General features: G+C 39.3%; 1 protein-coding gene across 1 annotated transcript; it reads right to left on the minus strand.

Annotated features, from left to right (window-relative positions):
• Positions 1–19692: 19692 nt before the first annotated feature.
• Positions 19693–23851, minus strand: CFL2 (cofilin 2). Its single transcript, XM_039705014.1, has 3 exons — positions 23525–23851; positions 23352–23428; positions 19693–23260 (listed from the first exon to the last, which is right to left on the minus strand). Exons 1-3 carry the CDS (start codon positions 23782–23784, stop codon positions 23148–23150), a joined length of 450 nt encoding a protein of 149 aa, XP_039560948.1. The 5' UTR covers positions 23785–23851; the 3' UTR covers positions 19693–23147.
• Between the last annotated feature and the right edge of the window lie 275 nt (positions 23852–24126).

Raw genomic sequence — 24126 nt, forward strand, 5'->3', positions numbered from 1 at the left:
GGGCGGGGCGGCGAGCGGCGCCTCTCGCGAGGGAGCGGCCGCTGAGGGGAGGGAGGGAAGGGAAGGGAGGGGAGGGCGCCGGGCGGCGCTTCGGCGGCGGCTGCGGGCGAGGAGCGGGGCTGGCCCCGGCCGGGGCGGTGGTTGCTTGTGTCGCCGCCGCGCGGTGTTGCCGTGCGCTGCTGGGGCTGGCGGGTGCCGGGACGCGGGTGTTGAGGGCGCCGGCGCGCCCCGTGCGCGGGGGAGCGGCTGTGGCCGGTGGAACGCGGCGGAGCGGCGCGCCGCGCCCAGGCCGGGGCCCTGCCCTGCGCTGCCCTGCGCTGCTCCCCGGCCTTGCACGTTTGTGCAAGCAGGGGTGTGAAACTGTGCAACGACAGCGCGAGAGATTAAGAGGCTTATAATATGGCTTTGATTTTTGGGCAGTTCCGTGATTTAAGATTGACAACTGCCTGTTTCATGCTAAGGAGTGGGGTCTCTCGATGCCGCTTTGTCTAATGCAGTGAACATGTCAGCATCCACACACTAAAGCGGATGTAAGCGTGGAGGGAGTCTATGCCCGAGACTGCATTTTTGTGTGAATCGGAGGTAGAACGGCCAAGACACGGCCCCAGGGTGGGGTTCCATGATCAGCATGCTCCGATCCGCTCCAGGGATGCGGGCAGGTGTGGGCATGAGCGCTCCCACACAGGAGGGCACCAGCCCACCTGCAAGTTAAGACTGCAACAAATTCGTAGTTTCCATCCTAGCTGGCTCCCTTAGCCAAGTCCATCCTTAGTTACAAGCACGAGTGGGACAGGAGCACTGCTTGCCACAGCAGCACCACATATTTTGATAGAATTAAGCCCAACGGGAAACTGCACCTTGATAAATGGTGCTTGTGTAGCCTCAAGATAAGTGAAGATAATGCTTTCTGAACTCCACACTGCTTAGAAGAGTGCTTTAGGACTCAGAAAAGGAAAAATTTTTCTTAGTATGGAGAAAGGTATTTGAGTATGCATTTTGTAAATAATTTTAAAAGCTGTTCTTTAAACAATTTTCAAGTATGCAGCCTGTTTCTGTCTTGATACAGACATGTGCAACATCATCCAAAATACTGACTTACTTCTGAGGTCGAGAGAAATAAAATATTTTATGAAGTACAGAGAAAGTATGAAAGATCTCTGATTAAACACCAACTTTGTCATTCTGAAGGGGTAAAGACAAAGTCACACAGGAAACTGGTTTCTAGGGTTTCACCTGTATTAGTATCCTATTCTGTGCACGTTCTGGGTTCAGTATCATATACCATTCCACTCAGCAAACATCTATTTTTATGGAAAAAAAAAAATTGGTGACAGATTAAGTTTGCTTTCTTAATATTTATTATTTACTGCTGATACATTTTATTAGAACCAAAGAATCCTGGTCAAAAAGTTGAGGAAATGCTTCGCAAGGAACAATGACACAATTTTTTCTTACGGGGAGAGCTAAGCAGATCGGCTGACTAGTATGAATCTAGCAAGATGATCATCTCAGTTGCATCTACAAAAAAAAAAAAAGGTTATATTGCTTTCCAGTGTGGCTCTGGGAGCATGGGCTGGTCATGTTTTGGTTGGCACAGAGGCTCATAAGGGACCTGGTGTGGTAAGAAGTGTCCCTGCCCACAGAGGCATTCAAACTAGGTGATCTTTAAGGTCCCTTCCAACCCAGCCTATTCTATGATTCCGTGATTCTATGGTATTCCATAACAGCAGCAGTGCTGTGCTCTAAAAGTGGATACCAAAAGATGATACAAAAAATACTAATCTTTCAACGATTCTATGGTATTCCATAAAAGCAGCAGTGCTGTGGCTCTAAAAGTGGATACCAAAAGATGATACAAAAAATACTAATCTTTCATCCTGTCCTAATCAATTTATCCCAGGTCCATGTCTTGCCCTACTTTTCTCCCCACGCTCCTCCCCAGTGCGTGCTGCCTGCTGTTTCTGCTTCAGCAGCCGAGGCAGATGGTGTGTGCTGTGGGGACACCCTGGCTCGGAGTGGGAGAGGAGCATTGCCTCTTCTCACTGCTCTTCTCTCAAGTCTCACCTTAATAAACCTGCTCTGCAGCTCCAGGAACAGCTTCCTTTGACAGCTGAGCTCACCCTACCTGTAGAGTTTCCATCTTGGCTGTTTGCACACTCTTTTATATGTCTATGTAACAATAATAAATCCAGTCAATGAACTAAATATAACCCAGGAAGAATGAAATTACAAGTTGCAACTGGGACAATCTGACAGTCCTTTGGTCTGACCGCATTCCTACCCTCCTCCACACACCTGGCTGTCTACACCAACTCTGGTCTTCAAGCAGGCCCTTACTCCTGTCAACCTATCTCACCAGCAGGAAAATTACATGGGAGAGAGGAGGTGGAAACTCTTTTAACAGCGAGTTCCACTGGCTCTGATAAACTGTATGGATGGCCCCATGAACGCAGTTCAAAACCAAAAGGAAGGAAAGTCTTGGGGCTCTCAAATGACACCTTGAGAACTTATTCCCTTTACTAACAACATCCTCCTTTAGCTCCAGGACACACTTTGACTAGCTCAGCTACGCATTTTTGGTCTCATTTTCCCTTCCTTTTTTCCTAATTTTTTTTCTCTTCAGATACCATGTTTTCTTAGTCTCATTTCAGCTGCTAAACCCTTGAGGCAAGGAGCAGCATTATCTTGAGTTTACAGAGCTGTAAATACAAGGAGGAACCGAACCGTGCCAGTTAGGGGAACTCTGCCGCCCTATTGTAACCCATAGTCTCCCGATTTTTAAAAAGCATCCACCTGCAAAGACCCATAATGTCAGTAGATGGTGCTATATCCATATTTTTCGGAATTCTCTTCGGCCGAGGTTTGTCCAACCAATAGCATTTCCTTTGTGTTTGAGAGTGTTATCCCTGGAAAATGAGAAGCCATACAATTTAAGAAATATTTGGCTTTTATCAGAGAATCACTGGGGAGATCTTCAGCCTTCCCACTCCATGGCATCATGTAATATAGTGCTGTCTGCACTGGATGACTCACCATAGAGTGATTCAATGGATGCAAGCATTTGATATAGGCAGGAACTGTAGTTCTGGTATTTCATTAGCTGATATGTTGGGTTTTGGGGTTTTTTAAGTGTGAGGAACTATTCTTCATGCACTTTTTTGAGAAGTTTCTCGACTTCCCTTTCTAAATCTAATTACTCAAAGTTTCCTTCAAACTACCTCATGTACTGCTGTTCATGTGAAGCTCAAATACAGCATCTTGCAGTCAAACTGTGGTTGTAAGAACCAGCTTTCCTGTATGTCAGTAACAGATTAATTCCTCCTTTTGTTTTGAGATAAAAACACTTTATTCCCTTACATCATTTCAATTTTCTCTACTGATCCTAACTGAAACTGTATTAAGGACCCATATAATTAAAGTTTTATGGTGGTGCTTTTTTATTTTATGACAGAACAGATAATTACTTTTTGTAAAAGATTAATCAATATTTACCTTTTATTTCTGTGGAAAACTAGGCTTTTAAATGTAATGTTCTCATAAGTTTAAGGCTGAACAAGAAAAAGGATTCAAAACCTTATTATAAAATCTGTCTAAAAAGCTCAGTTAGCAATAGAGGCTTTTTACCTGTTATGTAAATAGATCACTTTATAGCAAAAAATGGCCATCAAACAGATCATATTTCCTTAGAAACACAAAGAGGATGTGATATGTAGGATTAAAAGAACAGACAGGGAAAATTGTATAATGTTATAGAGAAGAAAGAGAAACATAGCTTAGTACTGCTCAGTAACTTCTAGACACTCTGACGAACAGTAATTTCCATAAGAAAAGAAAATAAGTATCTGTTCCTCAGTGTGGAATAGTCTTCTGTGAATTCCAAAGCATAATGGGGACATATGCAAATAGTAAGGATGTGTGGGTTTCTATTCAGACTGCAGGGACCCAGAAAAGGCTCACTCTGCAGTCTTAAAAATCCTGGCCTCCTTGTGCAAGATGCTGACTGCATGTATGAAGCTATATTGTAATGCAATTCTTCCCTAGGAAATAATCAAATTCTTTCTTTTTAAAATTCATTTAAATGGCATTATAGGCATTGTCTGCCATGAATGACTTAGTGCCCATATGCAGCTTGACTGATGCAGAAAGTTGAGCTATCTAAAGCCTCATTTTTCACCAGTGCCACGAACCTACACCAAGAAGCTGTAAGGGGAAGAATATATTGTGCAGTACATACAGGTAAAATTCACTTTTCTCAGCTCTGAACATACTGACAGTTTTTTTCTTCTTTGGATTGCATGCTGTTATTAACCTAATAGTCATATTTCTATAACAGATTGTAGGCCATCACTGATCTGCACAAATTCTTCATTACAAATGCGTGCAAAAGGAGACTGCATCTCCCATAGCCCCTATAGGATTATCTAGGAAGGAGCCTATAAAGAAGTTCTCTTCTCCCTGGTTCACAGGGATGCATAGAAATGTTTATAAACAAGTCACAGACTGATCAGCATCAGCTGCCTACTCTGGATTTAAAGCAATTGAACTCATCTCTTTTCCTAAACTCCAGTCCCTTCTTTATAAACCAGATGAAACATGGATGCTCAGAGAACATTCTGAACAAATTCTTTTTAATCATTCTTCCCAATTCTTAATGTCCTTTTTTTAAAGAGAAAGCCAAAATTTCCTGCCTCACCTTTGCTCCAGACTAAGGGTTGTACTTGTACCAAGTACAGCCCAAAATTCTTTAATTTTTTATTGTAACAAAATTTATTATTATAACAGGAAAAAAAACTCCAAAAACATTTTGGTGACATGACAGCTGAAAACAGGGAGATTTTTTGCCATGTCAGTTTTTTAGATCTGCCTTGTTTAATCCATGTGCTGTGGAGGGCAAAAAGAATGCTTTGGGATATCAGCTTCACAGCAGTCTTAACTCTGTCAGTCAGTAACTGCAATGGTAAGAGCATTATGGGAGACTTCTCCAAAGCAGTGTTATTACTCTTTTTGTGTCAGATGTTGAGATGAGTCTGAGGTAAAAATATCAGAAGACCATTTACAGTAGTGCTTGTCACACCTAAAAACAAAACCTCAGTATAAATAAGGCCTTGTTGATGAAAGTGTGACCAAGAAGGATAAAAAGCAGATTTGCTAAGACTGACCTCATACACGTCATTCCTCAAAGGGCAGCTCTGCCCCAGCAGGGCAGCACCAGGCAGGGAAGACAAAGCAGCTCTTGTCATGTCTTGTCACTGGTACAATAGTGGGTATCAGGAAGGGCTGCACAGTGCTGCTTATGTTGTCAGAACAGACTGAATGACACTTTCTGCCTAGTTCAGTATATATTAGTATTGTTGGGGACTAGTAGTCTTTTGCTCCCTGTCATCTTATTGCCTTTTATGCTAATATTTTTTGGGGTTATTTTTTATTATTTTCCCCTCTTTTTTTAATAGTTTGCATTTTTCCTTCCTAATACCATATTCTCTTTCCAGTCTGTCTCTTCCTTTCTCTTTGTTGGACTACCCCATTCCATACCCCAATTTCCTTTGGTCTTGACTGAGGGCAGCTGTCTATTCTCTCCAGTTTATTGCAAAATTACTACTTTCCCCTCACTCTTTAAGTCTCCTGTGTAATGAGCTCATTCAATTTTTGGCTTTTCTTAATCTCAGTCTTAGATTCAGCCTTCTGTTCTTCTATTCTGCTCCTCACTGGCTTCTTGGTCACTGATTTTTGCTATTGCACTCTTGAAAGAGACACTCCTCTGAGTTCTCCTTTGGAAACCTTAGATGTCTCCCAGTGCTTCCTCTGAATGCCAGCAGTAGTAGGGCATCACTTGCAGTGTGAGAGGATGTGATGACCACTAACATGTTCTGCCTGAGGCAACACTCATGAGCTAGCCAAACACTAACTGGGTGTTCTTTGTCTTCCTGCACGTATCAGGTGAGCCTTACCTGACCAGCATTCTAAAGATTTTCTGACCAAAGTGGTCTCATTCAAAATCATCAAAGATAAGAAAAATACCAAAACATATTACTTCTGACAAGTTTACCAGAGAAAAAGCTTTGTTTGATAGATGCCATCAAGCAGCATTAAACCAAAAATCATCTGAGGCATTATTTAATGGCCAGGAACAGCTCTTCAAATGTGACAATATCTGACTGAAAAGCAAAGCTGCTTCCATGTCCAAGTAAATCTGTTGTGACATTCAAATTACAGCACAGCTGCATGGAAGTAGCCACCCTAAGACACATCCTATATTTTATATACGGTCTCAGACTCCTGCTTGCTCAGAGGTCCAATAAAAAAATTAATTCTACGCTGCATCCAAACGTGTTCCTTTTTATGTAGTATCTGCAGAGCCGGAGGCATTAGGACTTGAGGGGTAGTCAGAAAAAAAATTGGGCCATGGAGACATTGGCTGGCCAACCAATCACCTTCTTGTTCTCTTTTTCTGACTTAACAGCTATGGAGATGCAGATGCTTGTTAATTTTAAATTGTGTTTGACAGCCAGTTACAATAAGAGGCATGGGTTAAATGCAGCCACAGAAAGCACTCACTGTTTAGCTTCACTGCAGTTTTACTTCCAGCTGTCTGCTTTTGAGTTAACATCTCCTGATTCAGCTTGATTCAACTGATGGTGCTCACTGCAAGTAGCCAAGATGTGCAGGTTTATCATAATAGCTGCACTAACTGATTCCCCTAGTGTGACCACCAGCACTTGAGCTGCAGCCCATGCTTCCAGACAGGCCAGTTCTCTCAGTCTGGAGATGATGAATGTAAAACAACCAAGGGTGCCCTTTGGATTAAGCTCATTGTCATCACTGAACTCCAGCTGGCAGCTGAGTACCTCACAGCTGCTCATTCACTCCCCACTTGCCACCCCAGTGGGGTCAGGAGGAGAATTAGAAAAAGTTAAAACCATAGGGTTGAGATAAGAGCAGTTTAATACTTGAGATAAAGTAAAATATAAATAGAACTCACATTAAAAAAACCAGTGATGCACAATATAATCGCTCACTTCCCCCTGGCCGATGCCCAACCCATCACCAAGCAGCACTCGGTGCCCTTCCAAGTAACTCACTTTATATACCGGGTGCTCTGTGTTAAGGAACATCTCTTTGGCCAGTTTGGTCACTTGTCCTGACCATACTCCTTCCCAGCTTTTTGTGTACCTCCTCACTGGCAGAGCATGAAACAGTGAAAAGTCCTTGGCTTGGGGCAAATACCACCTAGCAACACCTAAAATATCGGTGTGTAACCAACATTGTTCTCATACTGAAATGGAAACACAGCATTGTACCAGCTATGAGGAAGGAAATTTACTCTATCGCAGCTGAAGCCAGGACACACATCAAAGGCCATGCTCCTGCTGAGGGGGAAGTCATGCCATGTTAATAATCTCTATTTTTGAGAATTATTTCAGGACTATTACCCACATTAACAAGATAATCAGTAATGCACCTCCTTCCACTCAGCTCTTCTGCTAGTGCAAATCAATGTTTTTCCATTAAAGTCAATGGAGCTTTGCTTATTACATGAAGTCAAAATCATTATGTACAGTTTATTGGCTCCAGTCATTTTGTAATACTCTACAATAGGAAATCTTTTACCTCTGCTTCTTTTATAAGATACAAAGGACCCATGCAGTTTCAGGTCATTATGTTTGTTCTAGTCCCACCTTCTCAAAAAAATATCCTTTTGCTATCTCTTGCTTGAGGGGGCAGCTATGACTAAGTGGCTGAACAAAACCTTCAGATTTACCAAACCTGCAATGCAGTTTATTTCCCAGCATTAAAGTCGATGCTATTTTTGGAATTCAAACATTGAAATCTCCCCATCCAAAGAATCAGTGCTTAGGACAAAGGTAGGCCTTTACAAAACAGTGTAAAGTTCAATTGCAAATGGACCTAATAAAGGTCTTTGCTAAATTTTGCCTTTTGCTTCTCACATAAACATTGTATTTGCTGTATATTTCTTATTTTACATCTCAAATAATCCAGCCATAGCACTGAAAACTGAGGAGTTACAGTATGTCCTGGCAATGGATTCCCCATCCAGTCTGGGCTGATTTTCTTAGCTCTGGACTTCATGTAATCCTGTGTCCCAGGCATATACTCACAAAATCAGCTCTGAGCCACCAACAGCTAAGAATTTTACTTAATCATGATTACTTTATCTCAGTGTGTACATTCATTTCTGATGCGTATAACACACCAGTGTTCTGTAGTGGTACAAGTTTGTATCGAATCCTGCAGACAAACCAAAACTGAGTTACACCAAGTCAGTACCTGTGGGACAAGCTGATGGGAAAGAACACTAAAATGTGCCATACTCATGATTCATGAGGTGATACATCCCTCTGCAATGCCTCTGAACCAATGCCCTAAGGTACACAGCTCCCTGATTTCCACACGAATCATAAAATGGTTTGGCTGCTTTTGAGATATGATTGTGTGTGACCTGTAAACTTTGTGTGAACTAAATCAAATTAGAAGAGCAAGTAAGGCTCTTTGTTAAATCTACACATTTTCAGCTTAAGTCCCATCCCAATGTTCTGCCAATTCTTCTAACCCCCTCCTCTTTGGGTCACCTGGTGTTTACATCTGGTTCTGAATCTAAAACACATCAATGCTGAAATTTTTGTGAGGATGTGCAATGTCACAGCTGAGTCTGATTGATTCATATTGGGCAACAAGGCAGTCATGCAGGGCTCCACAGTGAGATAACAGCATGGTCCTTAATTGAAATTTGGCTAAATGATGTTTACAGAATTTATGAATGCCATCCACTATAACATTTATAGCGGTTTCATTGTTTTCATATTTCCCCTCTTTGTACATTTTTGATACACTGTTTGATAATTATTAACAAAATATTAGAAAATAACTTAATTTTTACTTTTTTTAGCATTTTAATTTTGAACGAACTATCAAATATTTGGGACTTAATTTGTTAACAATAAAATTGAGATCTCTTAATATTAGTTTTAAATTTTAACTATGAAAGAGAATAAATTAACTAGGTAGCTGCCAAAGTATGTATCTCTGAGCTGAATAATGATCAGGATTTTATGACACATTTGGAAGGGAAACATCATAAAAGATAAAGAAGGATTGGAAGTGGGATAAAAGTACACCACTTATCACGGATAAATTATTCTAGACTTGTTTGATACATTTATTTGATAAAATTATTTGTGTTCTTTACAGAGATAGATTCTAGACCTAATCTTGCTGGACTCCTGAAGGTATTTTGTATAATACTAATCAAGATGAACATCAAGACTAACATATGAACTGTAAAACATATAAGAAACTGACTGAAGAGTAGTCTTCTGTCAGGAGAAAGGGAATTATTAATGGAGTTTCCTAGATTCACTTTGGGAACAATCTTATTTAATCTTCTCATTAATGATCTTGGCACAAAAAACCAGGAGGTAAATGAGCAAGTGAAATCTGCTAAAACAAAAAACTGGAGAGTACTTCTGGTATGGAAGAGGATTGGAGTATCATGCAGGAAGACCTTCATGACCTCAAGGACTACAGTAACAGAAATAGGATGGAATTTTTAGCAAATAAGGCAAAGTGGTGATCTTAACAGGCCAAAAAAATTTCTGTAAAAGCAGAGGAGAAAAAAGAATTAAATATACTAGTCATGTGATATAATCAGACTTCTATGAAAGAAGGCAGAGGATCCTGTGTTGCAGAGAAAGCAATGCATTAATATCTTCATAATCAGTAGTGGTAAAGCATGGTCAAATGTGTCCAAAAAAGAGATTCAGACTGGACCAGGCACCAAGAGGTGCTGCTAGAACAATGAAGGGGATGAAGAAGGCTATCTTACTGGAAATATCTTGGTGTGAACATATTAAAAAAAGGGAATATCACATCAGAGGATAAAAAAGGGGAGGAGAGGGAAGGCTATTCTAAGTAAAGAACAATACAGGTATGAAATAAAATGCCCAAGAATATATTTAGGCTAGTATTGAAATAAGGCCTCATGGCATCTATGCAGGATTCTGAAACATCATTCCCATCATAGTACTAGGAAAAAAAAATTAAGTTGCACTTGTTACGTTTGAGAGAGGGGGGAGGAAGAGGAGCAATATGGCTTGATTGCAGGCAATAGCCAATGATTGGAGTGAAAGCTCCATTGGATAGGGTCAGGTTCTCTATTTTCTGTCAGGCAGATTTGCATAGAAAAACAATGTGCAAGCTTGGAGACCTGACCTGTACCACATCTGCAGGTATGGGGCTCTGTGGTCAGCCTTGCAGACGTTTTGGGTGCTGTGGAACACCATACAGCAGGAATATGGGTACCTTTGTGAGCCTGTGTACCTTTGGCTGTGGCAGCCCTATCCTTCAGCAATGCACAAGACCAAGCAACTCCCGTGTGAGAAGAAATGAACCAGGCAGCTTTGACCTGCTCAGTCAGTGCACCCTGGCAACATGTGGAGCTCTGAATTCACAGCAGTAACTGATTTTTATAGCAGTAACTTCCAGGGATGCCTATCTGACTTCCCAGATTGTGAGTCATGGAAATATTTCTTGGCATCTTGTCATTGGAGCTTAGGCTGAGAAAAACACATTTACTTACCTCTGATCAAAGACAGGGATCGGGAGATGATTCCTGAAGGAATGAAATTAAACTCACGCTGATGTTAAGCCATCAAAACAAATAAAGAATTGTTCTGACAACTGAATCTGATTTTTCAAAGAAGCTCACCCGGCTTATTAAAGAGAAGTACTAAACAGACAAATAACACAAGTAAGGCATGTGTTAGATGTGGAGATGTTCATGTTATGATCTCTAAGAGCTGAATCTATGAAGTGCCAAGTGAGCTGGATAGGATGATATATCATCACCATGATGATACAGACATCACTGTATCTGGTTTCTAGATGTCTGCTTCCTCAGCACTAACAAACATAGAATATTTGTATAATTCTGGAGGCAGAAACCAGGCAAACAAGATCCTGACCAGTAACCAGTGCCCTTCAAGATGCAAAGTTATGCTGCAGTCAGTGTGAAGGTGTGTTAAAGCACTGATTTGTACCTTGGCAGTATCAAAGGGTAAGTCTTGGCCATCAGACCAGGCTGTCACACAGGAACACCAGTGAAAGCCCTGACCTGCAGTGCAAACAGAGACTGGAGTTCTCATACCTAGTTAGGGAGCTAACATGTGAATCAGAACTATAACTAGTCACAAAAGAGATTAATTCAGGTTTCTTCCATAATGGGTAGATTTTTCTAATGTTTTTTTCTTTCTAATGTTTCTTCTTGATTTTCTAATATTTTTTCTTTTCTTAGTTTTTATTAAAAAATGAGGGAACTTACCCATTTATTAATTAATATTGCAGTAAGACTGGCCTGTGCATTGTTTCTGCTGAATCTAGTGCTGTCAGTTTGTGCTGGTCACATTTAAAGTACCCATACCACACTGGGCCACTGGGGAGACTGGGACAGGAGAGTCCAGATTCTGCCTTACAAATGGCCCCTGATGTTAATACTGCTTTCTGAACTTAAATTCACAAAAATGAGGAGCGCTTCTGTGGGCATACAAAGAACACAAAGAGACAGTACATAGGGGCTGATCCAAAAAGGCCACAGTAGATATGAATGGCCACATGATAATGGCATTTATCATTGCTTTTGGTTCATTTAAAAAGTGAGTACTATCAGGTTACATTAAAATAATTTTGATTAAAAGAATCATGCCTACATTTCTTGTATATATTGAGACCCATCACTTTTCAGTCTGGATTCTTTGTTGCCTAAAACTGCAAATCTGTGTTGCATGCTCTGAAATATGCATAATGCTGGCAAAATGTTTGGCTTCATCTACTGCACACCCAGTGCATTTCCCTGCTGCCATTAACATCACACCACACTGCTCTAATGATTCCAGACAGTAATGAACTTCTAATAAGCATTTCTAACTTCTGCTGATTTTAATGGAACTACACCTAATAATGCTTGGATTACATCAATCCTGAAAAAAAAACCCTCCAACTTCATTTATCTTTAGCATACACATGCACTGCTTGAATTCCAAATACACATCAGGTGAGCTATTTTCCCCATTATTTTTGTTTTCTAACTAGTCTATAGTAAGTTCCTAATTTACTTTCCCACTTAAAACACCACTAGATATAATTCACCTGGAATGCTAACAGGAAAGTGAAGCCAAAAAACAAAGTTTTTCTCACTAATTAAGTGAACAAAGTGAAACCCAAGCTCTGTAGACGTGCTGGCCCTTAGATAGTCAAAGCTGAGTGACTGTGCTGTGCATGGAGCATGCTTGCCTGCACCCTTCAGAATGCTATGGCATGGCAGCATTCCCAGTCTCTGAAAGCTTGGAGTCAGAACTTCAGACTCTGAGGAATTCAGTTAATTCACATCACGGATTTCAGGGAAGGGTGGGCAGAACACTGTTCAAAGGAGTGCAGGGAGGAAGCAAGAGCTGGGGCCAGGCATGCGTGTCTGACGTGTGTAACTCCCAACTTTCACCTTAAACACTGAAATGCCTCTGCATGTCTTGTGCTGCATGAGCAGCAGCTGAGTGTGGATGAAATGAATTTCACCACTGCTCTATAGGAGTCAGAGTGCTGAAGAATACACAGTTTAAAGTATGTGCATAAGCAGAAGTTGAGATGCCAATGATCATTGGGCTTTCCAGATTTTTACCCCAGGTTTGCCAGCTAAGACACAACATGATGATGTCAGAATCATTCATTACCTACCAGAGACCCAGATATCTGATTGTTCTGATCTTTGTTAAATACATTGTGAGTATACACATCAGCTGTGTGATACATGGACAGAGAATGTCCAATTCTTCCTGGAGGTGCTGGATTTCCTGTACAAGATACATTTAACACAGGAGTCCAGCATCACCTAGAAATGCACTGAGCAACATGCAGGAGCATGGTGGCTGTCATCAATCATAAAACCATTTATAAAATCATAGAATCATAGAATATGCCGACTTGGAAGGGATTAAAATTATTGATTCCAGCTGTTAACCCAGCAGTGTCAAGTCTACCACCAAACCATTAAACCACATTCCCAAGTACCAAATCTACACATCTTTCAATTACCTGCAGGGATGGTGACCCCACCACTTTCCTGGGCAGTGTGTTCAAATGCTAGACAACCCTTTTGGTGAAGAAAGTTTTTATAATATCCAATCTAAACCTCCCCTGGTGCAGCCTGAGGTCATTTCCTCTCGTCCTGTTACTTGGAAGAAGAAACCAATCCCCACCTGGCTACAAACTCCTCCTTCAGGCACTTGTGGAGAGTGATAAGGTCTCACCTGAGCCTCCTTTTCTCTAGGCTGAACAGCCCCATCTCCCTCAGCAGCTCCTCACCAGACCTGTGCTCCAGACCCTTCCCCAGCTCCCTGGCCCTTTGGACACCCTGCATACCAGATGCTGACCCAGGCAATTCTCAAGAAACATCTGAAACGTTTCAGGCATTGTGCCTCCCTAAACAACCAAATAAATAAAACCCCAGACTTTTCCAAAACAAGTGATAAGCGTAGATTGACAAATTCACTGCCTGCTCAGGCAGATATGAGCACCAGAAATGAGAGGGGGCATTCAGCCCAGTATCTGCAGGAATCCCCTCTTATCCCATGCGTGTCATTAGAGTGCCTTCATTAGGCTGTCATATAGCACCCTCAGATGGCTGTACTTCATAAATCTCTTCATCAGATTTTTTTTTTCATTCTTTTTTAAAATTAGGAAAAGGACATACATCCCTACTGCAATGCTGTCAATTCCTAGAGCTTCTGACTGCAGAGAAAAGCCCAAGGAGATGAATAAGCCTAATACAAGGTTCCAAAAAAGGAAGCAGATGAAAACATTCAAAAGATATTGTATTAATATAATTTCTGATTAAACAAAAGGTTACTTCAAGATTTATTGAATCTAACTTTTTTAACATGTAATACTGTAATATGGCCTCAAATGGTTGCAGCAGTTTTCTATACATTTTATAATACTGAAATTTTTTCAATTTTACTAGGAACCAGTGCATTTGGCAATGAACCAGTGAGCCATGCAATTAACTTTGAGCTTCTGTTTTGATACACAGTTTATTTCACACTATTTCTACAGCTTCAGTTTTCAATATATCATAAATTCATGCATCTGTAGCATTTCCTCACACTCTAAGTACTTAACCACTTTCATGGAAGTTAACAGCTGAAATCAGATGCTTTAATGATTGCAGAAAAAGGAGAGTTCATGCTTCTGGCACTGAGAGTGTAAAATAACCCAATATGGCAATTTCCCATCTAAATGGTGAAGTCTGGATTTCTGAGTTAAACCCCATGGACAAAATGGAACTGCTCAAACATCTCAAGAGATTATTTCAAACTGTTTGACACTGTGGTAAACTTTGGTAGTCAGGTTTACAATTTGAACAATTTCTTCATAAGGATGTTATTTCTTAATAAAAGAAAACAGTAAATAGATCAAAAGTGGTTTGGTTTGTGGGGTTTTTTTTCTTGTTTGCTCTCTGTTTATGATGAAGACTAAAGGACACGTCTAATATGAAGGAACAGGACCAGAGGAAAATCAGAACTAGCAGGGAGCAAAAAAAAAGTGATAAAAGGAAGTGAAACTGAGGTAAGTGAGGTAAATAAGAGGATTAGAGGAAGCAGGTGAGCAATATCTCAGGGATAAAGCTTTGGAGGAAGGGGAAAATGCTTTGGAGGAGATAGGACACAGAGCAAATCAAAGGCAGGTGAAAGGCTTGGGTTTGTCATTTTCATCTTCAGGGAAACAAAGACACAGCAGGACACTTACACCTGTTCAAAGGGAACTAAATGTTACTGTCTATGAAAATGACAAATTCTAATCTGAGAATATTTTTTATTCCTTTGCATACAGCGTGGCTTGTAACTTCACTACTATTAAATGAATTTAATGTGGGTGATAACAGATACAATGTTACCATAACAGCCTTTCTGTGCATTCTTTCACACTGTGCCCAACAGGTGGAAAATGAAGCCTGATAACTTTATAGGAATTCCCCCCAAAAGATTTAGGGAAGTGGCTGCTTCTATAACCTTCAGTTTAATTTTCAGACCCATAAAAGATATATTTCTTCAGAAATACATTTCCACTAGCTGGAAATCATCTTTTAAAAGACACAATAGATGATTGTGAAAAAATCAAAACATTGATCACAGGTAGAAATATTCTATATTTATCAGGAGAGCTCCAAGTTTATTATAATAGAAAATTATCTCCGACTAATATCACAAAGTAGCTGGAATATTTATGTCTCTCAGATGCTGATGCAACATTGATGAGATGGTGTATGATTATTTCAGGATTAAGCACTACAGTAATAATCTCATTCCCACTGAGTGCTCCTAAATACTCTCAGCAAACCCATTTGTCCCTCTTCCTTGACTGAATCCCATCTCTGTAGAAAGAAATAGCTCCATAAAACTGGGTCAAGCAAACAGTTTAGTCTTTCCTACAGAAACCGTATATGTTACATATATAATTCCTTCTTCCTTTGATAACAATTTTATCCAGTCCATATTAGGCTGAAACATGATGCAGTGTGTGGAAAGTGAGAGCACCAAAACCAAAAAATTAACAAAAAGGAAAAACCAGATCCTAATGCATAACTTCAGGAATAAAAAGTAAAGTGCTAGCAGAGGAAAATATAAGCTTTTTAAAGCTATTAATTTTTTCTCCCAAAATATACCCTTTTGTAACTACAAGTTTTTATCTCACAGCTCAAAAAGCATTAATACTATAAAGTGTGACTTACAAAAATCCTATATTCTTGTCTGTTAACCACTGAATGTGATCCAGACACTATTTTAAGAAGAAACTGGGAGGGTCTGTATTTGCACACAATGTAAGATGCTGATGTGAAGAGAAGTAACTCTTCTCACATTTCCACAGTTCACTGTTACAGCAGAAAAACTGGTTATTAACACCATTGCTATAAAAACAACAACAAAAAAACAAGATAAAACCTTACCCTCACTATCTTCCATACAAGATAGCTATTAATTAACATAAGATTCTGAATTACTATTACTGTTAAATGTATATTTATGTGTCATTATTACTTTGTGCACAAATTAACTGCAGATAAACACAGAGCCAGCCACAGGCTTCTTGAATCTGGCGTGCCCAAAGCAATTACTGGAAGTATTTCAACTTTGTATTTTCTCTTACCACAGTTCTTTTCTGGGGTTTTCCAAGACCGTGCACAACTCATCTGACAAGGTCATATTTTGTACCTGCAGTACAATAGCTGCAAACAGGTACAACAGCTGAAAACAATTATGATGCCATAAGCATTAATTTCACTGCTGCATTTTGGCTTTCTGCGGCACAGTGGGATGAGACACATTCCTTTCTCCCTTCTGGTAATCAGAAAAAAAAATGAAATTTGTAGCTGAGATCCTTGACTGTATTACCCTAAGAAAAAGTTGTAATTGCAGTCTGTCCATTTTATTCAGAAACAAAAGGTGAAATACTTTAAATATTGATACCACAGTGACCTCAACATCTTCCAGGAGAGGAAATGCATCCAGCTATGTAAAAAAGCAAAGCAAACTGCTCTGATATGAATGCTGCAGCACTTCTTCCATCTTATGACAAAGATCTATGGCAGGTATTCAGTCAGGAACTCCCTGGAAGACCACCTAACTCTCTGAGAGTTGTCATTGTCCTTGCAAAACTTTTAGCTCAATAAAATAAATAAATAAAATTGATTTCTATTATTACTAATTTTGATTATGACCACTTTTAAATGTTCCTCAAGCTGTGTTGCGAGATTACATTGGCAGTGCTGAACACTAGGCAGTTAAAATTGTAATGGAGTGAGTGAATTAAAATAATGAGATCAGAGCAACTGCCAGAATTATTAAAAGGTTATATATCTAAATATAGCTTGTCCTGAAGATATTTCCAACCAGTGCACCTGTCGAACTAAATCGATAAAACTGGTTAGAATCAAAGCCAGGTGTTTTTGTCAGGACCGGTAAAAAGAAAACATTAAAAAGTTGTTATTACACCCAGCTTGCAAAGTCTTTATCTGAGCAAAAACATTTGCTCAGAATTAAAACATCCTTTCCTGTTTCCACAAATTTTCTGTGTTGGGCTATTCCACACCAACCTGAATGAGGTGACCTTTCATCAGAATAACCCAGCAGTCAGAGATGGCACACAGGGCCAAACATGTCCAGTGGCCACGCAGGCTAATACCGTGCATTTGTTTCCTATGGGTGTTCTACAAGATGCCTTTCTACTTTAGTCACACAGAATAAATATTGTTTAGGAATTCTGGTTACTTGGAAGGAGAGTTCTGGGAACTGAATTTGAAGTGTGGATGCAGAGAAATAATGCAGCACTACAAAAGGAATTTGTCAAGCAGACGACTAAAAATCCTCAGGTGACAGATTCTGCCTCAGTATATTCAGTGAAGAGCTAAAATTATGCTGCTGCTGCTGCTGCTGCTTAAAAGAATATATGCAGACAATGAATTCTGTGGACTGGGAAGTGTTTCATCTTTAAGTCATGCTTAAATAACAGGGCTAAGATTCAAAAATATGACCAAGAATTATATTTGTCACTTGCAGTCACCTAATTAAGAACTACATCCGTTCATCCTCAGTGCCCGTGTAATAGCATAATTATTGTATTCGGTGTAATCAAACCCCACACATTTTTAAAGGATTGTTCAAATGCAGCTTAGGTGCATCTCTCCATGTGACGTGGCTAACCAAGAGCACTGCTGTAGCAGGGCTTCACTTTTGTAGGAGTTAACCACATTTCACTGATAAAGAGCTGTGTGTTCACATTTCATTGCATGAAAGCATTGAGACAGTTGAGACTGTGGAATCAGTATGTTCAGGCAGAGCAAAAGATAACATAAGCCCAGTCATTACAACTGCAAACTCCTACTGAAATTAAAAGGAAACAAATCCTCTGCTGTAACCCTTTCTCCCCCACCAGAGGTACAGGTCTCTATGAAAAACCTGCTGCTTCTAAACCTTCTCTGCTTCTCTGCACCTTGTTTGCTACAAGCACATTCCATTTTCTGTTGAAACAGCCAAAATGGAAGAAAAGCTTAGCTCTCACATCAGCTTTAATAGAAGGTCACAGATGAAAGCAGTGCTGCCACTACGAGGAAGCAGACACAAATAAGGCTCTCTAAACGGGTTCTCAAAATCCAAGCCAATGTACACCCTGCAGCTGTGCTCACCAGAGATTAACTGATGCTTTTATAACTTTCTGCATAATAGAAAAGGTTTCAAGGGGCACAATATTACAGCAGTTAGTTTTTCTAAACCAAACTCCTACAATCACAAACAAGAGAGGGGAAAAACAGATACGGAAAGGTACAAGTGGAGATTGTCTGTAAACCTTTACAGAAGACAGTGGTAGGGATTTGCAGTGACACAGCTGTTTTTAAAAATAAAGAGCTGGAAGAGGAGAGGCATGATTACACATACATTTCTAAGCCTGTACACACAAGAATAAAAATTAGGCTAGCAGTGGGAAATTGAAGTTTGTATATTATTTGAAAGTCCAAATTGACATTTAGAAACTTCTAAAATAATCAGCAGCACCTTCAAGCTTTTTTTTCCCAATCATTAGTTTTCTAAATAATTATGAAGCAAAGCTGACAACAGAAACATTAACCTACAATGAGTTATTAAAAAGACAATCACAGAATCTTAGGAATGTCAAAATTACTTTCAGTACCTCAAATTAGCACAGTTTTTCTCTAAGCTTTACAATGTAAAAAGACAACTCTATGAAATCATTAAGCAAACATAAATTATGTCACCTGTTTGAACGTTCTACGAAAAGATTTAATTTTTACTGCTGTACTTTTTTTTCAGAGGTTACTAGTAGAACGCATAGATAAGTAATTCAAGAAAGAGTAAGATGTATGGGGGTTATTGTAGATTCAACAGCATGGGAGGTGAGGCAGAAAAATGTCCAAATTCAATAGGGTCAAGCACTGGATATGAATTTAGTAAACACAGTAATTTTTATTTAAAAACTTCAGAGACCTTTCATTCTTTTTAATGCACATTCTTATGTATGTTCCCCACAGCCATAGAGAAGGCTTATGTTAGACAAACAGTAAAGGGTTTTTGAATGCACATTGTTAAAGTCTGCCTTCTCCGGAGAATCCAATAAAGCTGTTTCTTCACAGCTTTGTTTACAACATTAACTATTCCAGATAACATATTCCTAGATCCAAGAAATCTTATATCAACAAGAGACATGCCACTGACACCAAAACGGTGATATTTTGATCTTTCTTCATAGAGTCAATTTTTTCACACTACATCAGTTCACTTCCTGCTCTGTATTAGAAATGACTTGCCAGTGTAAACATACTTTTTCACATTTACTATATAAAAGCCATCTAATTTCCTGAACACATGAGCTGGGATCGAACAAAAGAAAAAGGTTATCTGGAACCAGCCCACTAAAAATTTCTTTATATCCATCTCCAGAGCCACCAGTGCTGGCTCTTGCTGCTGTTGGGTATTGAACTGAATGGGCAGCAGATGAAACCTAAAAATCCAGGTATTCCACAGCTTCTTTCACAGTATCTGGGCTGCTCCCAGTCCAAAGGGAACAAAGTGATTAGCGTAGGTGCTGTCTAGCACACAAACAAACTCAACAACTGAAGACATTTAAATTAATTTTATTTATACCAGGTTTTCAAAATCAGAAATATTTCAAAGAAGTTCAATAGACAGGTGCTACATTGATGATCTTTGATCCACCATCAGTGCCATGTTTTCACTCTACAATCATTAACTCGCCACCACAAACTAAAGGGGACTTACAGAAGTTTATAAAAAATAGGCAGACATGAAAATTTGGTTTATACTGGAATTGGCATAAGAGAGTAAAGCTTATTATCAAATTGTGGCAATCGCTGTATTCCATCACTTGTTTTGAGGGAAGGGTAGAGAAGGGAAAGTCTTCCACTTAGCGAAACACTTTGGGTTTAACAGAGCATGCTGAAACTCCGCTTCATGATCTGACTAGGAGCGATTTTTACACTCAAGTCCATATAAATTTAAGCTCTGCACTTCTAAAATCGCCACAAGCATAAACCTCACTTACATACTCTAGTTTTGGATTGAGTTCCCTTTTCAGAGAAATCAAACCCATCTATCTATACCTCTTCCAGGATTTACCAAATCAAACAAAACTGCTGGCTTTGAAATTTTTTAGAAAAAAAATGCCATCTCTGCACAAGCTACTCTCATGAAAAATTTATTTAACATTTCTTTATCAATAAAATAACTGAGGCCAAGATATCCAAAAGTCACGTCTACACAGAGATACACAGAAGATATTCAACTTGAGAGGATTTTCCTCCACTTCTTGATCACAATGAGGCCCTCACCATTTTGCATAATGACAGAAAACAACAGCTGACAAACCATTTTGGAACAGATGCCAGCTGTCTCTCATTTGTTTTATAATTCAAACAGTAACAGTTCTGTAGCACTTTATTGGTTTTTGTTTTTTTGTTTTTGTTTTTTTTAAAAGCGAGCCATCTGAATTGGACCTCACATCAGTCAGTCAGTCATTCATTTCAAGAACAAACTGAAGGCTTGATCCTTTTGGATCCAAAACTTTAATTTGGTAGGAATCTTACATAAAGACAGTTTGTGCTTCAATTTCATAGCTAGTCAGACTGAGTGAATATACACCTAAGCTAGTTTAAAAAAAAAAAAAAAGGAACTCATAATATACTAAGAAGCCACAGATATTTTTCCGGACTGCAGCAAAGACAAACAATAAATTTAAACACGGTACTCCTTAAAAAAAGTTTACTGTCTAAAATGAAAATTCAAATGGTTTATTAAAATTTAACATTTTCCATTTTGGCTTTTTCTAAAGAAACAATTTATTCCTTGTGAAAATGCAGTTAAAAGATAATTTCATTTTACTGTACTGAGCTCAAGTTAAACATAAAGCACAAAGATCTTTACATTAAACTGGGCTTTGCATACAACGTGAATGATCAGAAATGGACTATTTTGAGGAATAAAAAGTTGTGGGGTTTTTTTTTTTCATCTAGACAACATGCATACCATCAGTTAATTTGCAATCTTAAAAGGTACCTGAAAGGAGAGTTTTGTAGAACAAAACCAAGACTCATTAATACACTTAGTAAGTCAGTGGTCATCATGCCTTTTTACTTAAATTCTAGTAAAGTTTAGTCTACATAGAACAGCAAACACAATGAAGTGTGCAAGTCATAGGGATAGCCAGAAGCCTGAAATAAAGTCTTAAAGTTCTACAGGACAAGAGAGCCTAAACACAGTACCACTAGGTTACTTAAACTATTGCGGGGGGGAAAAAAAGACAGAAAGTATTTGGATTATTATCTGCTTCTTTGTTGAAAAAGGGCTATGGACTGAACATAAAGAGCCTGCATTTAAAAGCTCCACAGTTCTACTCTACCAACTTTTTAAAATAAGGTAATGATAAAAGAGCATTCCTTCTAGCAGCATGTACAGTTCAGCTGCCAGTGGCTGCCTAACAGCGCTCCTTTATGCATACCAGGAGAATCATGTCCAGTTTTGCCATTTGTGGATAACGATGACAAGATACAAAAGCATGTGTTTGCCATAAATAGCTCTGGCTAACGGAGGATTGCTCACACAGAGCAGATCAAATTCTCTATAAGGAGAGCATTATTTGGCTCCCAGCCAAAACACGTCCCCTATGCAAGCCTCAGTAGTGGCAAACACTTTCCAGTTCTATTTACATAGAAACTAACAAGTAGAACAGTTCATTTAGGCTTATTCTTGTACTGAGTCGGTCTAACTGTAACACTCAAGAAATAAAAATTATTTCCCCGCTTCCTAATCTGCATGTAACTGTTATTACACATCATCTTACCCAGAAACACAGCAAGCTGTAAAAACTCGTGCAAGGTTTTACTCTGCCATGTAGAACTTTAAGAACATTCAGGTACAAAACACACTGCATGGTTAATTACTTTGTATTTTTTAAGTTTCTGACACAAGTGTTTCATGGAACTAATGGTCTCCAGTAGTGGTAGCTTCTTTACTTTATGGTAAACTAGGAGCAGGTCCTTTATTCAACGGCCAGAACAGAGCCACAAAGTATTGTAAAGCAGTGCCTAAGTCAGTATTAAAAACTTGCATTATTCAAGATGAGATTAATGATTGTTTACCTTTACAATACTTTCCACAGAAGTTATTTGAAATATGCTTAAACACTTAAAAACTATTATTTTCCAATGAAAACAAGGCAACATTCTGTAATAAGCCACAAGTTTTATTGCAACGTGGCCATTTTTGATCTCAAAGAACAAGGTTCCATTTAAGGCTCTTTTTAATACAGAAATTGCCACCATGACTGATGTTTTACAAAACTTTAGTGTTTCAAGACTCACATGGTAAACAGATAACTTCTACTCCTGTTCAGTAGTGTACATTCAATGGAAAACGAAAGGCATCGTAACAGCTACTTCATTTATAAAGATATGCATGTAACAGGAATGAAACTGAGGTACTACAATAATTTGATGACACAGTTACAGCAACTTAATTGGCATTCCTTGGGGGGCGGGGGGCAGGTCAAACATATTACAAAAAAGTGCTTTAAATGCATAGTGTTGTGTGCTGCCATGTCACAAAAATAGGCTTGTCAAGGCAGGTGAGGTGTATGAATGCACAAGAGCCTCATGGAACTGCAATCAAGTGCAACTGTAAGTAATACTGTAGAGAGTCTACCATCCGACCAGTGGACAATACTTTCAAGGCATTCGATTAGCTTACCCTTTGCTGTCTGCTAGACTATTTACATTAACTATCACATTCATTGAACATGTTGCAAGGAATGCCTGCAACGTCAGTTTTGGCCAAGAGTATGACGTGAAAGCATTCCTTGAATCCTACATACAACTACCAGGATTAAACAGTCTAATGGCAATCACTGGTAGACTGCTTAACAATGACATCTCCTTCAGGGCAGTGGGGAAGGGACTTATTTTTTGAGGAGGGGAGGGGATGGGGAGACTAATACTATTCCAATTGAACGAGCTGCAGAAATGGAAGCTCCTTAGATCCAGATGGCACTTGTCTGTCTTTTTATAAGGGTTTTCCTTCAAGTGAAACTACCACGTTGCCTCCCAATTTCTCTCCAAGTGTTGAACGGTCCTTAATATCATCCAAACCATTTACTTGCCACTCATGTTTAATACCTGAAAGACAGATGGACAACAATGTACTTGTGAGAACCTCAACAACTAAATGGCACAGTGGTTAAGGAGAAAAACATTTTTAGGTCCATACCTGTAAATTTCTTTTTAATGGCATCTTTAGAGCTTGCGTAGATCATCTTGCTTTTTAAAGGTGCACTTTCAGGAGCCCTTTAAAGAAAAAAGCCAACAACAAAACAGTTACTAAGTCATCCAGTGGTAGCTCCAGAATATTCAATTTTGACAGCAAGCTTTGCTTTCACACACCAGAATATAAATACCAGGTCTTCTTTCTTAGATTCCTTTGTCTCGTATGTGGCATCATACAAAGCGTATCGGCAATCATTCAAAGGTAGCAACTTCACAAAGGCTGTGTAGGGGTCCTCCACAGTATCACCAATGTCACCAACCAATATCTGCTTTGCCTCCTCTACAATTATTTGTTTTTTGTCATCACTTAAGCAGAAGAGAACAGCTTTCTTTCTTTTTTTAATCTCTTCTGGGGTTGAAGATTTCCTTACTTTCATGTCATTAAAAACCTTTATGACTTCATCGTTCACTGTTACTCCAGAAGCCTGTAAAATGAGATCAAAGGAATAACTTAAACAGCAAAAATTAACACTCACTAGAAGAAGATGATAGCCCACAGTGCTAGATAAAGAAGTCTGCCTGCCCCCGTAAGAATAAAAATACTATACTCAACCTGAACACACTATGAATTTAGTAATATTTGTAGGACTGGAGCAGGGGATACACAGGAGGCATGAATTCAGTAGTTTCTTGTTGTAGATCTCAGCATTTTCAGCAGCAATTCTGGACAGCAGTTTCATACAACCAGTCACACAACTGTACTACTCAAACAGTTTTCC

Source organism: Passer montanus, unplaced genomic scaffold, assembly GCF_014805655.1.
Source record: "Passer montanus isolate IOZ18808 unplaced genomic scaffold, ASM1480565v1 scaffold18, whole genome shotgun sequence".
NCBI classification, from domain to species: domain Eukaryota; kingdom Metazoa; phylum Chordata; class Aves; order Passeriformes; family Passeridae; genus Passer; species Passer montanus.